This window comes from Prenolepis imparis, unplaced genomic scaffold (assembly GCF_030444845.1).
Source record: "Prenolepis imparis isolate NDT839.2.m4 unplaced genomic scaffold, iyPreImpa1.0 SCAF_5, whole genome shotgun sequence".
NCBI classification, from domain to species: Eukaryota; Metazoa; Arthropoda; class Insecta; order Hymenoptera; family Formicidae; genus Prenolepis; species Prenolepis imparis.
In genome coordinates this window covers 831,961-850,619 of record NW_028141163.1, presented here as the reverse complement: position 1 = coordinate 850,619, position 18,659 = coordinate 831,961, and the positions used below count along the sequence as shown (strand labels likewise).

General features: G+C 30.7%; 2 protein-coding genes across 3 annotated transcripts; one reads left to right on the top strand and one right to left on the bottom strand.

Moving 5' to 3' along the window:
- The first annotated feature begins 395 nt into the window (after positions 1-395).
- On the top strand, positions 396-18,576 carry Lerp (lysosomal enzyme receptor protein). Of its 2 annotated transcripts, none has more exons than XM_083038475.1 (16): positions 396-887; positions 1,138-1,363; positions 1,441-1,595; positions 1,893-2,167; positions 2,336-2,486; positions 2,583-2,734; positions 2,878-2,996; positions 3,085-3,326; positions 3,414-3,620; positions 3,732-3,875; positions 4,235-4,408; positions 4,732-4,909; positions 4,996-5,066; positions 17,673-17,799; positions 18,139-18,287; positions 18,364-18,576. In XM_083038475.1, exons 1-16 carry the CDS (start codon positions 831-833, stop codon positions 18,454-18,456), a joined length of 2,520 nt encoding a protein of 839 aa, XP_082894601.1. In that variant the 5' UTR covers positions 396-830; the 3' UTR covers positions 18,457-18,576. The 2 variants fall into 2 exon arrangements, with proteins under 2 accessions (XP_082894601.1, XP_082894600.1); XM_083038474.1 differs by having other exon boundaries at positions 399-887; positions 17,673-17,808.
- Tl (toll like receptor) lies at positions 3,242-16,371 on the bottom strand. The gene is made up of 6 exons (XM_083038461.1): positions 16,037-16,371; positions 10,884-11,124; positions 9,213-10,213; positions 8,799-9,117; positions 8,013-8,630; positions 3,242-7,726 (listed from the first exon to the last, which is right to left on the bottom strand). Exons 2-6 carry the CDS (start codon positions 11,079-11,081, stop codon positions 6,590-6,592), a joined length of 3,273 nt encoding a protein of 1,090 aa, XP_082894587.1. The 5' UTR covers positions 11,082-11,124; positions 16,037-16,371; the 3' UTR covers positions 3,242-6,589.
- Positions 18,577-18,659: the final 83 nt, after the last annotated feature.

Below are 18,659 nucleotides of genomic sequence, written 5' to 3'. Positions count from 1 at the left end.
TTCTTGTTACATAATGTGTTTTAATGTGTTTTTTTTTACGTCTCTAAATTATTCAAAGAATTCTGTATCTATACTCTAGAATTTTTTAAGTATTTAAAATATTTATTTCTTGCCTAGCGTTTATATATATATATATAAGTTATATTATTGATTCGACGATTATACACAGTAAGGACCTGTATACACAGATAAACTTGCGTAGTCATATAAATGCATGAGCCAAAGAAATTGACCAATCACATGGATAGTATAATTGTGGGCTAGACATGTGATTGGTTACTGATTTCTCCGTAAACAGGTGTGTTAATATATCTATATGTAAGTTGTGCTGAACAGACCTTAAAAAAACTGCTATATATATATATATATAAAATTATTTCAGTGCGAAGATATAATCGTATGAATAATCATCTCTTGTCTGATCAAATCAACATCCAATGAATGTTATTTGGCACGTTATTTGCCACGTGATCACATTGTGAATGTGAATTAGCGAAAGAGAAGCGCGAGGGGTGACTGGATGACTGGAGACTCTTGTGTCAGTTTAGAGGGAGAACAGCTGATTTGAGATAGCGGAAATCTTAGAATAGAGAATCTCAGAATAGAGAGACTACTTTTACAATGGCAGCACGATAACAAGAAAAAAAATGACGGCACCGTCCCCACCCTGTCGCATTGTTGCCACTTGGTATCGCTGGTGATTCGAATTCTTGTCACCGGGAATCATCGATGACATTTTCATCGTCTTTATTCTACACTTTATGTCGCGTGTTGCCAGTCATTGCGATAAGCATCGATAATGTAATGGGAAAGACTTGATTCTGCAAACAATGTCAAAATTCAACGAGATACTCTTTCTTTACTCTTTATCGGCTGTTATCACTTCAGTACGTAACATTTAATTGTTTAACCTTTCAATATATTTTTCTTGTTTATTTTTATTATATAATGCATTTTGATGGATTTAAAAGTATAATTTATAATTAATATATTTTTATTTAAAAATATATATGTTAATCATTAATTATCTATATTTGTTTAATTTAAAAAGCCGCATGATCTTTTATTTTCCTTTAAATAAAATTTTTAATTAGATTGTTGCCAAGTTTCAAAAATTATTAATTATATACCTTTTAGGCTCCAACTGTGACTTCAACTTCTTTTTGCGAAGTACCTGTTCATGGCTTAAGCCTTGTATATAACTTAACAAAATTATCGTCAAATAATGAAGATATCATTAACAAATATGATTATCCGAATGAAATAATACATATACAATTATGTTCTACATTAAGAAGAAAATGTAACAATCAAGATGGATATGCAATATGTCTAATAAAGAATAACACAGAAAAGGGAATAGGTAATGTTGCTAAAAATTTATATCTTATCCATTGCATTATGAATTTAAAAGTAATTTTATTTTATTTATATAAACAGGAAAATTTCCTCCGAAAGTTGAGAATAATTCTGGAAGAATATCATTTCACTTTACCGGTGATAAATGTTCGTTGGAAGTTAACTATACAGTGCAAATTATTATGCAATGTGATTATAATGCAGAAAGTAATTCGTATCCTGAGTTGTTTCCATATGTAAGTAATTAATTTCTTTTCTAGATATAATAAAAAACAAGTATGCTATGTGACCATTGAATTATATAATGTACTGGAAAGCACAAGAGATTCTGTCTAATGATGATAGCCGAAAGGGAATGTTTCTATTTTTATATTGGAAAGCAAAATAGAATGTTAGAAAACATATCAGTCATTAAAGACTGGGCTATCTTTACAATGATTTTCCTTCCAGTATGTTATATAGTTTAATAACTATATGACATTTAAAAATAAAATATATATAAGATAATGAATAAGTAATGAAAATACTTGTAGGACAATGACAGACAATGTAACTTATTTATGCTATGGAAGACAGCATTAGCTTGTGGTCAAAGATTCCAAACAAATTGTGCGGTTGTCAATGATGGTTATCGTTATGATTTAAGTTCTTTAACAAGATCTTCGGAAAATTATGTCATTCATGTAAAAAACGACAGAAAGTCGCCTAAAATAGTATTAAATGTTTGTCAATCTATAATACGTCAATATGGTGCTATGTGTCCAATTAAATCGGGTGCTTGTCTGGATGATGCTGGAAAACCTAATAGGTAGATCTGCAAATAGATTTTTTATTAAAATTAAATATAATGCACACACAAATATATAGTCATGTTTTATTAAACACAAACGTATAACTTTTTGATGTGACAATACAATGTAATAAATCTTTTTAAAAAAAAATAATAGTTTGTACCTCTGTTTTTATATCGTTTCAGATTTTCGAGTTTAGGAGAAGTACAAAAACCTCCTTTCTTTAAGGATGGATATTTACAAATAGAGTATCAAGATGGTGCATTGTGCGCCAAAACTATTGAGACTCCGCATATTAAAACAACAATCAAATTTATATGTGTTTTGGAAGCCACGGTATAACATTAGATTATATATATATACACACACACACACAAAATATAGTATATTAATGGAATGCATTTTTGAAATATTGTGATATTATTATCACAGGAGACTATTCCGGAATATGTTGGTGGAATGGATGACTGTCATTATCAATTAATATGGTATACTGCTGCAGCATGCAGTATCGAGTCTCTACTTGAATACAGTATCAAAACAGCACGCAAATGCTTAGTTACGAATCCAATCACGAATTTTACGTAAGAATTTGATTCCTCTATCTTATATGCGGTTAATATTCATAAATCTATAATACATTATATATATATATATATATATATAATTTAACTATATAAAATTATATTTATATAATTTAACTATATATTTTGTCATGCATGTTTAGATATAATTTGCAGTCATTGATGAACAGAGACTTTGCAGTCGTAAATACAAGCGGCATATTATACAACTTCAGAGTATGTGGAGCGCTTACAGATGAGAATGCATGTGGAATTGGGACAGGTGCTGTATAATTCTTATCAATCGCATAAAATCATGATTATATGATAAATCTAAATTTCTCTCACCAAATTATTATTCTTACATACAGGAATATGCATTTCAAAATACAGTACATCATTGGGCCAAGCTAACACAAATTTGATATGGCAACAGGGTGGCCCTTATTTAAATTATACTAATGGTGATTTATGCGAGAATGGGATGCATCATTATACAGTTATTGGATTTTTCTGCGGACCGGAAGGCTCGCCTAATCAGCCGTTGCTTATGGAAGAGTATCCTTGTCAAACCGTTATACACTGGAATACAGATCTAGCTTGCGAGAAAAGAGTAAGCATATTTACATGTGCTCCTATGCTTGTTGTACAATAATTTTATTTTTTTCTTGACATAAAGGAGAATTTCTTTCTCGTCTAGATTAAATGCACAACTAATAATGATGATGAGATTAACTTAACTCCTCTTATACAATCTGCAAATAATTACATTGTAAAAGCCAACGGTACCGAGTTCCATATAAATATATGCCGACCGCTAGTCCTCACTCGAGGTCTTACATGTGCACATGGTAGCGCTGCATGTAAAGTTTCGGTATCTTCAAAGAATGAATATACCAATGAAATCGTAAGTACAAATATATTTAATTAACTATCAATATCGCAATTAAAATATAAAAATATAAAAATTTTTATAACAACATCATTTTAATTAATTTTAATTAAAATAATTTAATAGAGTTTGGGATTTCCCGAGGACAGCCCGACATTAAATAAAGATCTACAAATAGTATTACGTTACATTGGTGGATCACAGTGTCCAGAGAATCCAGCTAAATCAATATCTTCAATTTTCACATTTGTTTGTGATAATAATAATCAGGTAATAATATACAGAATTTGCTTAATCTTCATTTTTTAATGTGAAATCAATTATTATCATTAAAAGATTAATATCTTTATAATTAACTTTTCAAATTATGTAAAGTCCATTTGAGAGGATAATTAAGTTTTATATTAATTATATTCCTTTAACTTTAAAATATGTTTGTTTCTCAGAAAGTCTCTTCTTTTTTTAATAGTTTCTTCATAATTTAAAGACAATTAATACATTGAGTTTAACTACAAAGAAATCAAATTTAGTATGATAAATATTATCAAGATTAAATAAAAAAGTTCAGAAAATATATAAAAAGCAACATTTTCATAAGTAATACTTTGCTAAAATTTTCATATTTTTAGGGACTTCCAGTATATAAGACTTATATTAATTGTACTTATGTGTTTGAATGGAATACCAGTATAGCATGTGGAGCTGTGATAGGCGGTTGGACGCCACCTTGTACTATAAAAGACGGTTTTCTCTCGAACGAATATGATCTTTCTTTATTATATAAAAAACAACAGATACACTATGTGAGTCTAAAATATGTTCTATAAAGAAAAGTTTTAAAATATTTTGAATATAATATATCATTTATAATATTATACAGCATATAATATATAATATAAAGTGAAATTCTTTTTTTCATTAATATAAGGGCAACTATAACTATCTACATACTATGTACATTCAATTATTTAAAATATATGTATCCCTTTTAATCTCCTAAATATTTTTACTGTTGCCTTATTTGCAACAATGCGAAATGCATATATATAGGTACAATATCTACTAATAATGATACATGATACCGTACGCCGAAAAATATTATTAGAAATAAAATTATAAATTGTAGGTGAAAGGCAAACAAGGCAAGGAATACAGTATAAATATTTGCGGCGGAGAAAAATATTGTAACGGCTCTGCTGTATGTCACGGAGGTAACGGTTATGGATCGCTGAAGGGTGTGATTTTCGATTACAGCCGAGATGACGTAAAACTTAAATATTCAAATGGCAGTAAATGTAATGACAGTAAGTTATCGATTATCTCGTTTCTCATTAATGTACTCATAATTCATTTTAACTACGTACGTAAATTATATTTTATATTCTAACAGATTCCTATACATCCGAAGTAAGATTTATATGTAACGATTCCATGGACATTGGTGCACCAAAACTGCTACTGGTAAGTGAAAATTATTCAAAATATTTATTTAGTACGTAATATTTCTTGGAGCTAAAAGCGAGAGAAACTTTTTAGAGATAACGCTATAAGATACGCTTTAAGAAAAGAATAAAAATTTTATTTTGATTGAAAATTTACTATGATAAACATACGTTCATTGAAAAATAAATTTTTATTTCTCATTTATTTCTTTATCTAATATATCTTACTTTGGACATTTTTTCATACTAATGGCTATGTACACACATAGTGTTAAAACTTCTTTTCTGACAACCCGTATTCAATTCTCTAGTTAGAAGATATCTATTGTTTCTATAAATTTACAATTTTTTAAATCCAATATCTTTACGACCAAATTCTTAGATTACAAATTTACACATATATACGAACATACACACATAACATGTATCATATATACATGAAAAATATTAATACTTTGATATCTCATAAGAACAAAGTATATCAATATTTGATCAAACCCGTCCAAAAATGAATACGAAAGAATATTTAGAAAAGATAGGGCGTTTTGTATTTAATAAACATTTCTATTAATACACGACAGTAATGCATAATGCAGGACATGGAAAGTATTTTGTAAAGAACAATTACAAATTAAATTATTCGTCAGGTACTGTTTGAGTAACTTAAATTATATAAGTTGTTTCATCATTACTGCATCAGCACTTAATAAATTGATCAAAAATCTATCAAGCATTGGTACAGTAATGGAGATATGGAAAATCTTATATATACTAACAAATAAAAAAACTATATAATATAAATCTTATTCACTAATGCCATTGCACTATATGTAAGTGTATTTCATATCTAAATAACATGCATCATAATATATCAAATAGTCACTGAGTATTTTCTTATACGAGCTATTTTTTAAAAGATATACCAAAAACCTATATATTGTATAATATAGCATATAGCATATTAAAGATTAAAACACACATCAAGGAATAAAACATATATAAACATAATATAATACTAATAATATATCATGTTGAAAAAGCCATTATAATAATTTACAATCTCGATTTGAAATCTTATATAGTATACAAAAATTTAAATTTAAGTACACATTTTCCGAAAGATATTTAAAAATCGGCAGAGTAATATAGCAAATGTTCAATATATATATAGCATAATATTTTATATTAATTATTTAAGTGAGCTTTTTACTCCTGAAAATTAATTTTCCAGGAATTGATAAAAAAATGCATATTACATATTATGCTAACATTTATATGTAGAGTCATCTTAACATCATATATGTATAGATTCATTCACTTTAACATCAGTCAGTTGCTTTTTCTTTTTTTTTTTCTTTCTCGTTTTTATATCGAGTTGGTATTCTTAATTATTTCATCTGAAGATTCTAAATTAAGATCAAGTTTTCTTTACGAAAAAAAAATTCTTAAAACAATTTAGGAGCATCAACACTGTATCTATCACAGACGAAATTATAAATGTGATCGCTAATCATTATTACCTACATTTTTATCTTTGCATTCTCAAGCAATACACTCTCTGTTATCAATCATAGGATTGTGTTTGATTAAATGTTCCGGTGTAAGAATTATCGTAATGTTTTCATTCAACTTACATGATTCTTGGGGAAACTCGTTCGTAGGTAATTGTTTCTGCAGCTTCTCGTCGAATGTTTTAAACGTATCAGCGGGCGGTGTAGTATTTGCAGGAGTCTCGGGGATCCCGATCGGATACATAAGCTCTTTTTTATCTCCATTTGTTTGAATACACAGTTGATGATTCTCAAAGATTTTTCTTCCGATCGCGCTACTCTTTCTGGGTAGTTTAGTTTTATGCGGTAACGCGTATTTCAATTTGTCCCAGAACCAAGGATCTCCCCATTTGACATAAGTATTCATACTTATATACGCCTTCAATTCCGAATCCAAGTCGTCCGTAGGACCGATATCGCCGTACAGGATCAATATCACTCGCGCTCGACCTTCGCTTAATGCCTGACTATGAGCGGCTCGAAACTCCATCCTTCCCCAGACACTCTCGAGGAAATTCGGCGACAATACCACTATTGTCCGTTTCGAATCTTCCACAGATCTAGCGATATTCGCGGGTATCCATTCGCCGGCCAACCAATCCCGATAATGAAGACACAGTTTGAACGGCGTCGGGCCGTTCTCTAATTTCGACACTAGTTCATTCACTACAAAGTCATGATCCCTGTGCGAGTAGCTTACAAACGCGTCGTATAGTTTCTCTTTATCCAATTCCTCTTCCGTCACAAACCATAAGCACCATTGATGCGTGTATAGCCACACTTTGATGTGTTGTTGGTATTTATAATAGAGTAGTCCCGAGATGCCGATAAGCAATCCCATTAAAGCGATCGCTATGCTAACGCCCACAGTCGCTGTGTTGTTAAACGGACAAAATTCGATCGGGGTCATCTCCGATATGGGTTTGTTCTTCCCTGGACACGTAACTTTAAATAAATTGGGTATGTTGACGAGTTTTGTTTGAATGAAATTTAGGAAATCCTTAGTGTTGCAATCGCATATCCATGGATTTTCGTGCAACGTCAAGTCAATTAAATTCGTAGAATTTTTCAAAAACTCTAACACGTCAGGGTATATTATTGATATGTTGTTATTATGTAGTTCCAAGACCTGAAACAAAATTTCAATATTAAATCTTAATCGTAATACAATATTTTATAATATTTTAAAGGCTCATTCTCGACCTTCTTTTATTGATAAAAGAGAATATGGACCCTAGTGATTAGAAAGAAAGAATCAGTGAAGGGGAAAAATGTCAAGATTGAGATTTCTGTGGATCTTTACATTAACGAAATATTTTTTCAGTATTTTTGCGAGTACTACTTGTGTTCTTGAATTTTCTGATACTTTTTCTTTTTAGATGATTCTTTGAATAAAATATTGCATAGAGATTTACCTGTATTGTACTGGGCAGTTCGTCTAAGAAGATCTCAGAGATGTTGTTGTGAGATAAAAGAAGTTTCTTCACGGATTCGAATTCGAGTTTTAAATTTTTTAAATCTGATATTCGTGTAAGCTGATTATGGGAGAAATTCAATACGAGTTGCTTGTAATTGCCAGGATTTTTTATATCGCTCGGAATGCTAGTCAAGTTTTTGCGAGAGCAGTCGAATATAAATGCGTTGTCTTCGGGCTTCTCCAAACAGATGCACTTCTCGGAGCACTTAGTATCAGGATTTGTGTTATTGTTTACTATGCACATTAACGATTCAGATTTCAAGTTCGTAACAGGCACATTCTTCAATTCCTCTGGGCTTTGACAAGTTAAATTTTCAGGTATTATGTGGAAATACTTTTGAATGTTGGGATGCATTCTGCCTTCGATATATCGTAAAAAGTCATACAGGTTGCAATCGCAACTTAACGGATTGTTTCCCACATATATTATCGCATCACGAAAAGCTGTGTCTTGGTATTCCGCGAATTGTTCGGCACTGTTCAAGAAAATGTGCTGTATTTTGTTATAAGTTAAATCCACTTTGACATTTCTCGATATAAATTGCAGATCCTCGCTCTGCAATTAAAAATATATGTATTATTGTCTTTGAAAATCATTTTATAACTATGTCATCAACTATGTCAATCGCATTTTTAACACTTTCGGGATAGTGTGTGTGTGTGTGTGTGTGTGTGTGTGTGTGTGTGTGTGTGTGCGCGCGCGCGCTTTTTCTCAGATACTTACAGTTATAAAGGATATATTGTTATATCTGAGATCCAGTTTCCGAAGTTGCACATCACTCAACTTCCAGTCGTCGAATATTTTTGAAATACTATTATTAGCTAAATATAATTCCTTTAAATCGATGCAATAGTGAAAAGGTGAGTTGGTTCCAAATTCAGTGTAATACTCGGAAAAAATAGATTGTAACGTAAGACGATTGTTAGAAAATTTAGCAATCTTTAAATGTCCTAAAGAGTTAAAACTTTGATCGGCAATGGTCATCAGTTGATTTTCTTCTATGTTTAATTCTTCCAAAGCATATAATCCATCGAATACGTGCCTGTAACATTAAAAATAAATTATACATTGATAAAAACATAAAAACTATATAAAAATAATTATTGTTTGTATATAGTAACAGTGATATAAACGTACTCGGAAATAGAAGTAATACGATTTTTTGATAAATCCAATTTTACTAATTGATTGGTATTGAAGAAAATATAATCAGGTAATTTCTCGAGGTCGTTGAAATTCAATATCAATTCTTTCAATTCTTTCAAGTCTCGGAATATTTGCTCGGGTAAGGATATAAGATAATTTCGGTCTAAAGTGATATTGGTCAACGAGGAAGAGCCCCAGAAAAGATCTTCCGGCAGTGTAATAAATCCATTCTTTGTCAGTTTCAACACCTTCAATTTTGTTAAATTAGCGAAAAATTCACTTGGCAAGGTTGTCATATTTCTTTTATTTTCAAACAGAGAGAAGGTATGTAGTTTCGTTTTATTCCATAGTAGATTTTTCCGTAACTCTGTAAAATTGTTCCGGGATAAGTTGAGGATCTCGAGATTCTCCAGTTTCGCGAATATATTTTCCGGTAAACTAATCATGTTATTCGTATTAAGGTCGAGAGTTTTGAGAGCGATGAGTTCGTCGAAAATCCCCGATTGTAGCTCCGTTAAATGATTTTTCCACAAATTGAGCAATGTCAGATTTTTCAAATTCTCAAATGTGCCTAATTCTATCGACTGTAAATTATTATCGCCCAATTCGAGCCACTGCAATTTCGAGGTATGGTTGAAAAGTCCGTCGATCAAATGTAAGTTGTTGTCGAGCAAGTTGAGCCCCGTTAAGTTTGTTAAATCGACCAACAGATCCCTGTCCACGTAGGTCACATTGTTGCTTGATAAAACCAAAGACTTGAGATTTTCGAAGCCATCCAGATGGTGCTTTTGCAGAGTGAAGTTCAAGTTCTTGTACGATTGGAAACTTAATTTCTCAACGCCAGTAGCTCTTAACATTTGCGTGATTTCACCCAAACTTTTGTTGCTCGGAAAATCGCACATGCGAAAGTACATTGACTTGATTTCATTTTTCATTGAAGACGCCACGTCCAAATGGAAACCTGTCCATTCCGGCGAGTTGATACATTCAATCTGTGTAAAAAAAATATACGCTCACATAAAACTTAATTTATTATATTTATTATTTATTTATAAAGTTACGTAATGAAAAATGTATATAGTGAAAGATGGAAAAATTTAGAAAGAGGAAGAGAAGGAGGGGGAGAAAAAGGAGAGGAGAAATGCCTAAAGAGAAAACATTATGATTTAATATATATTAGGTTTCAAAACTTTCTGAGTTTTTAGTGTAAACGATATCATGGAAAAAACATGTGTGGAAATAAAATAAGTTCTTAGAAAATATTTTGTTTTAGACGGCAAGTCCCTAAATTTATATATTTATATATGTGTGTGGCTTGAATTCTCAGGTTCATAAGTCACATCAATATCTCTTAATTCTTAATTGATATGAAATATTTCGAAGACTAATTTTTTAATTATCTAAGTAGACTGTCTCTCTGAAAATATGTATGAATTTATGTTTTCGAAGAAAATTATTTCATTAAATCTATCATTTATATCTTATATATAATGATATATTCTACATATATATATCATTATATATAGAAATATTGACGTTATATAGTTCAATTAATCATTTTTTTTAATTATGCATTTTTTAATATGAATCGTTTAATTTTTAGCAGTGTAACGAGTATAGGCTTTTGCAGTTGTGTCTAGATAAAATTAGATAAATACGTACCAGTATGTATTGATTCGGTTGAATATTCACAATAAAAGAGGAGTCATTTCCCATTGAACAGGTTATCTCGTAACCGCCTTCGTAATTCGATTCGCATAATGTTTCTACGCATGTTCTATTTGTTGGGCAATGAAAAGTGGAGAAGCTGCTTACAATGATCATCAAAATCACGAAATATGTCTCACGACGGATAATCATTTTTCAAGTTGTATCGTAATTCTCCTCCTTATCTGTCTCACACCTGTTTAAACAAGCAAGAAAGAACATTTTTATTGCATTATTACATTATATATATAATGCGCTTTTTATGTTTCACGTATAAAATCGCGAATGTTAGGAGCAATATCGCAAAAATAGGAAGTATCGCGGCTTAGATAAATGTAACACTTCCTCTTTTCGAGATAAGTCTATTGCAACTCTGTGATGTGCTTTACATTTTTATATATCACACAATATCGTATGAAATAAATCATATTCATAAATAAAATATATGAATTTTTACAGATATATAAACATATATTTTTTATATCTCTGATTATAAAAGAAAAATTTCTATTTTCTTTAATAACGAGAGAGAGAGGAGTTTTTTTTTTTATCGTTTATAACTATTAACTGTTAGAGGATCTCGACAGTTTATATTACAATTTTTGACTTTAATTAATCTCTGAAATTAAAATATTATATGATAGGGACATCTTCTTTACAAATAATAAAATATCAAAAGAATCTGTCAAGAGATACAAAACACGTACATCATCGCGCGCGTTATATCCTCTTTTTATATGCAATAATTTAATTAATAGAATTTTTAGAATATTTCGCAATAACACATAGATTGATATATCATAATAATAATCTATCAGTACAGTTCGTGGAATCTCATTCCTTGATAAAAAAATTACGAGATAATTGCAAACTATTATGACAAAAGGCTAGCCCACGAGTCTCACAATCATTTTTGCAATTTTGTAATCCAGCATTTGCTTTTCCGACGAAGAGTATTATTGCATTCTATGTATCGCCCAACGAAAAGAAAGCCTATGTTTCGATATATATGTATAAGGTACTTTATATTTATATTCGATAATTATATAATAAATTTCCAAAATAATATGAGATCGATATAAGGAACTTGTGGCAGAAAATTTAAAATTAGAATTACTACAGTTTTGAAATAATAATGATTAAAATCTCATTATTGAATTCGATATATGCTTTTACTTCATCTCTAGAAATAATGTCTTTCTATATTTTCCCTTTTCCCAAAAATTGTAAATTTTTATTTACATCAAAACTCTTCTTTTGATAGAAAAATAGGAAAAAACTCTGGAATCCCCTACTTGCCGAACCACCAATAATATATAATTTATTTTCAATTCATCGTAAAGTAATCGTCTTGTATGTCTTTCGTTGATGGAGAAGAGAACATCAACATTACAAGCGTTTTTAAAAACTACTGTAATATATAATTTATTTTTAATTCCTGATAGTCATTCTCAATATTTCTATCATTTATTTGTGTTCCTCGTTGATGTTTAAAAAAAAAAAGAAATTTATATGGCTTGTATAATATTGATTGGACAAACTTACACGCTGACGTAACATTCACGCTAAATTCGCAGAATTATAATCAGCAGATAGTTGTTTTAAAACACACACGTGTGGAAAGCTACCACGATAATTAATTTATTTTTGAAGCTTGGAATCCGGAAAGTACGTGTCATAACAACATATTTTAAAACTTCATTTAGTTTTTATAATAGACTCTCTTTGAAATTTAAAATTTAAAATTTTTTTAATTATCGAAACGTTCGTTAGTTGAATCCTTTTGAAGGATTCAAATTAAAAGATTTTTCATGTAAATGCAAATGAATGAATTTGAGATTTTTCAGATTTAAAAAATTTCGCCATTATATTAAAGTATATTTACTAGTACGTATAATTAAAAACTCCAATAATAAATAATAGTTTATTTCAAAATTTTTTTAAATGAAAGAAGAAAAAATCGATTATATTCTATAAAAACATTGGTACAGATAAAGTTAGCGAAAAATAAATGTACAACATAATTTCGACCTAATGTGAAACGATTTTTAAACAACACATATGCAATTAAAACAAACGTGGATGTTGAATAGTTTTTGGGCTGAAGATAATTAAAAGATAATTAAAATAAAACATTAACACTTTTGATAAATTCAAGAATGTACATATATAAATATATTGTACTATATGCTACTGTGTCTGGCTATCACATATGATATACATCACATATCTTAAGTCTTAAGTAATCGTCGCAATTGAAAATAGCTTCGCGAGCGTGCGAAAATGATACGTTATCAGTGATTGATTTCTATAAGCTCTTATTTAAAAACTATTCTACGAAATATTTTCAAACGTACTTTTTCTTTCCTCGTATTATTATATTTTACTATTATATATTTCTTATACTGTCTAATAGACACGCAATATCTATCGTGCGATACATATACTTGTGAATACATAATTGTGAGGACTGAGAACACGCTATATCTTACTTGAAAAATCTAATTCGTGATATGTCACTGATAATGTGATAACCCTGATGAGATATTAACACCTGTTCAAATTGCATGCATTTAAACGCAAACAAGTAATATATATTAAAGATTTTATCTATTATAAAATTCCGATGGTTCCTCTCGCGATATCGCATTCTTCACACGCTGCTCCGCGCGACTTTATTTTTGCAATCAATTTAACTTGCTCAATTCTGTGAAATAATTACATTTTCGACAATAATCAAGAGCGTTGACAGCCAACAAGTGCAAAGATATGAGGAAGAAGCCACGATAAATACTGACAATAGGCTTTATTGGCTCTATTGGCCTTTTTATTTTACCGACATACGAAAGTATGAGGCAAAGAATTTCTTGTGCTTGACACAAATATTAATATCAATAAAAATATATTCACGACTTCGATACACAGTTGGAAAATTTGTGTTCTCTTGTTAAAAACGGTCCCCGTTAAAATTTTTGTGTTAAATATTTGACACATTCATGTGTTAATTTAACATATTGCTGTTATGTTAATTGCATTCAAATGTTAAATTATTAAAACAACTAAAAAAAAGTGTAAAAATAACACAATGTATATCTATTTTTAATTTTACACAATAAATATGTTCCGCATTATTAGTGACAAGATTTCTGTTAATATTTACAGAAAAAAATGTTAATTTTACTTTATAATATAAGTGGGGATGGTAAAATTAACAATTTTTTAAGTTAATTTTTACATTAAAACTATGTTAATTTTACACAAAATTTATTTTAAGTCTATTTGAAGTTTACATTTATTTTATGTTAAAATACTAACATAATATTCGTGTCACCATTTAACATATCCGTATTATGTTAAATTAACACAAAAATTTCTGTGGACCGTTTGGTTGTTAAATTTAACACAAATTTTTCAACTGTGTATACTTCGTTTATATAAAAAGAAATTTCTCAATTTCTTTCAAACAAATCAATGATTTTATCTATAAAAATTAGTCGAAAAATAGCAAACTATATTTCCACCTAAATAACTTTAAAAAATAATAAATCAGACAAATATTTCCGCGAAATTATAAATGTTTTATTGCGTTTTCATAGCATACTGTCTGTTGCAATTTCCGCACAAAAAAGTGATATCATATTAATGATAACACTTGATCTTTGCAGGCCGATTCCCAACTTCCTTTTTATGCGTATTTTCCGCTTTATATGTAGCTATCTCAAATCACGAATCTATCTCTAAACGCGTACATAAAATTTTCTTTACACAGGTGTAGTTCCTCTTATATAATTTTGCTTTATCCGCAGTTCGCGACCGCTCGAAATGCATGTCCTACATTTTAAAAAATCAATTCTTATTAATATCGATATGGAAAAAAATATCGATAAGTTCGTAAGCGGTGTAATTATGTCTCGGTTTTGCGATACGACAGTCCTTCTCTTTATCTCTCTTCTTCGCTTTCATCGTTCGTTCGTTCCTGGTGTATCTGGTGAATCTCAATTACGTTCGCATTATGTAAATAGCAATTGCTGGAAATCGGTTGCCATATAAACGTTCTGTAAAATCGCACATCGGGCTTTTCCCGAGAGAAGCAGTCAATAACCAGTGTTAAATTAGGCCCTGCGCACAATAGAAAAAATTTGGAATAAATATTAAATATTAGGAATAAGAATTATTTTAAAATAATAAAATCGAAAAAACTCTGCTATAAAAATACAAATTCGAGTATAAAGGACCAGTAAGGGCTAATAAACTAGTAAGAGTCCTTTATACCCGAATTTGTATTTCTATATCAGAGTTTTTCCGATTTTAAATTTTATTTTTAAAAAATTCTTATTCCTAATATTTAATATTTATTCCTAATATTTTTTCTATTGTGCGCAGGGCCTTACACTAGCTGCTAAATCATGGGCCTTGGAAACGCGGAACTTCGTCGATTCATTCGGTTATCAACGCGAATATCGTGATATTAAAAAGAAAGGAAAAAAAAAACGTGGTACATCCTGCTTCGTGTCAACTACAACACAACCACGACGATTAATGAAACGAGTGTGGATCGTCCTTGACGATTCTCCGTATAGACGAGCGCATTATATATTTACGTCACACAAACAGGGCCCGATTCATTCGTTCAGTCGCTTTTAAGCCAGCAAAATTTTACAAGATCTTTGTCTTTCGATCATACATATATCTTCGATTATTGTATATATAAAAATAGTGTTTTATCATGCTGCATACGATAGTTTCGATTACTTTTTTTTTACGTTTAAAAATCCTGACCAGGGAAAACACATTCACGTCATGATATAAAGAAAAAAAATTAATTAATGATATGATGGAGCAAGTTCAAGAAAAAAACAACGAATGTACGACCATTTGGAAGAGGGATCTATATTGATTGATAGATCTATAGAAATATATTGCAAAACCAAAATTACGGGCAATTGATAAACAAAACACTGTTTATTTTCCGAACGCGACTAATAAATAAATATATTTGCGTAACGGTGAATGTTTTAAAACTAAATCCGATCCTGCGTACGATACGATCATTGGCGAGGCGGTGCCTGAACCGGTTCGTGGAAATGACGTCTACGCCGTTTACTTACCGATTTACAATATGGACAAATGATGCGTTATTGGACGATCATTTGCGGGCCTCGCGTCGTTCACCCTGATTCCCTTTTTATCAGAAGACAGCGGTGATCAATTATTAACGATATCACAAACATGCGCGCACTTCTGGTATCACATAATTTTGCGCTTCCGATTACGTTAATAGACACTTTGTTTTAATTGCACTTTGTTCCCTTCTTAAGACGTGGTTCTTCTTAAATGTAGAAGAAACGTGAAAAGAAAATTTTGACGTAAATTCTCAGAATCGTCAAACCAACCACATGACTGCGCAATCAGGCACAGACTGACTGACTAAGCGCGAGCTGCGCGAGCGATTGGGATCTCCCCCTCCTCTCTTTCATTTTCCCCCACTCTCTCTCTCTCTCTCTTTCTCACTCTCTCTCTGTCTTTCTCACTCATTCGCTCGCTTCGCTTCTTTTTTTCTCTATTTATCAACATTTTGCTTATCATTATAGAAATAGACGAAATGACTCTCTCTCTCTCTCTCTCTCCCCCCCCCTCTCTCCCCCCTCTCTCCCCCCTCTCTCCCTCTCTCCCCCCTCTCTCCCTCTCTTCATCTCTCCCTCTCTCTCTTTCCATACATAATATTATACTAAAATCATGCATGTAAGTTGTATGAAAATTTCGACGAATATTATCAAACTATTTTTATATAATATATAAGGATTTTTTTCTTTTTTATTAAATATATATTTCACATTGCTCGTCACCTTTTTTGTTTTAAATAAACTTGATTCAGCATAGACTTACATTCGATTATTACTTATCTGTTTGACAAGAGGGTAAAATATTCGATTGTATCTTGATGATATTAATATGCAAGCTTAATAAAAATAGTGATAATGGAAGAGGAACAGTATCAGGATATTTTTAATATCACTCCTATCATCGAAATCTCTTATATATAGTACGGTGATATCGATGAAAAAAAGACGAGATTCTTCATAAAATATTCAGGTTTCGGATATCGAGGTCTTATTTACTTTTTTCCATTTTTTTCATGTAAACAATTAGCAGCAGCTTTTTATATTTCTTAAAGATTGATAATGAATATCATCCATTAAAAATTTTTAACAATATAGCTCTATCTTCTTTGTCAAACTCGCATATTTCTATTTTTTATTGCAGTTTACGTCAGAATGAGATTAACTATATATGTTTCATAATATCAATTTGAATTAACTTTAAATTCAGAAATTTAAAATAGAAATTTTCAAAATGTCTTTTATTTTATTTAATTTACACTAGATATTAAAATATTAAAAATGTTATATTATGTGTGTATACATAAAATGTGAAACATATAATGTTAATTCTTTACATCTTCAAATTCAAGTATTTCAAGAAATATTGTATCCCTTTTGTTAATTCGCTTTGCATACAACTTTCACAGTTTATCGATCGTGGCGTAAAATATGTATTTGTTCACGACAGAGATGGCTAATATTGGCAAATCCAACAATCTGTCACAGGCGATTAAGCGATAATCTGCGGACAGTTGTCAGATGTATTGACGAATAAAATTTATACATGTAGATATTGTTAATTCGCATTTTTCTCTCTTTGTGTCATTTTTATTTTTATTTTTTTTTTGTGTGTGACTTATAGGAATCGCAATGTAGCGCGGAATTCGAATGGCACACTGAAGTGATCTGCGCGAAACATGCCAATTCTCGGGACGCGGATCGAGAAAAAGTACCGTCCTCCGGGATTCTCTTGGTCTCTTCTAGTCACGGTAAACACGGTAATAGATTTTGATGAGAACTTTATCAGAATTCAGATGCGACATTGACGCATCGAATTTAGTAAGACAGATTGAGACAAATGATAAGATTCTGGATAATTGGAAGTCAGACGTTAAATACAGCGACAAAGACATCAAGGACAGCAAGGTCACAGAATTGTTCTTTCTACTTTATTTTTGAAGAATGTTTGCCGAACTTGTTTTTATGATAAAGCTAGTAGAAATAAACTTATAGTTAAACGAAATTATTTTACTTTAATTAGTTTCTTTTCACTTGTCTCAGTCCATCTTGCTGCAATGATTTTACATTACTAACATTCTTGCTTACAGCTGGAGCGATAGCTGGCATAGTGCTAACTGTGATCGCGGTATTGGCCGCTTTAATCTATTTCCGAAAACCGGAGAAAAGAGCGTGCTTACGCTCGTGGATAAATCTGCTTAGTTTCAGGAGAGGCGCAGGTCGAGTCCAGTATTGCAGAGTACGTTCGTTTTCTTCTATCTTTTTACGGGCTTTTTATAAGCTGTCGCGTATATTTTGCATTTTTATCATCGCAGGTCGATACGATTGAGGAGGCTAGACTTTTGTTCGACACTTCCGATCCCACACAGTGTCAAACGGACAGCGACGATGATCTTCTGCATGCATAGCGAAATATAGTGTTATTATTGTCGTTCTAAAATTATAGGTTTTGCCGAATTATCGAATTATAATAATTTATTTTCAATATTTTTCTGTAAATCGTCGAATATAAACCGTCTTGAAAATCACATGGGATATAGTATAGAATTAATAATATTTGTGTGCTACAAATTCCTAGCATCTCCTCTACTAGTTTCCTTCTTTTTTACAC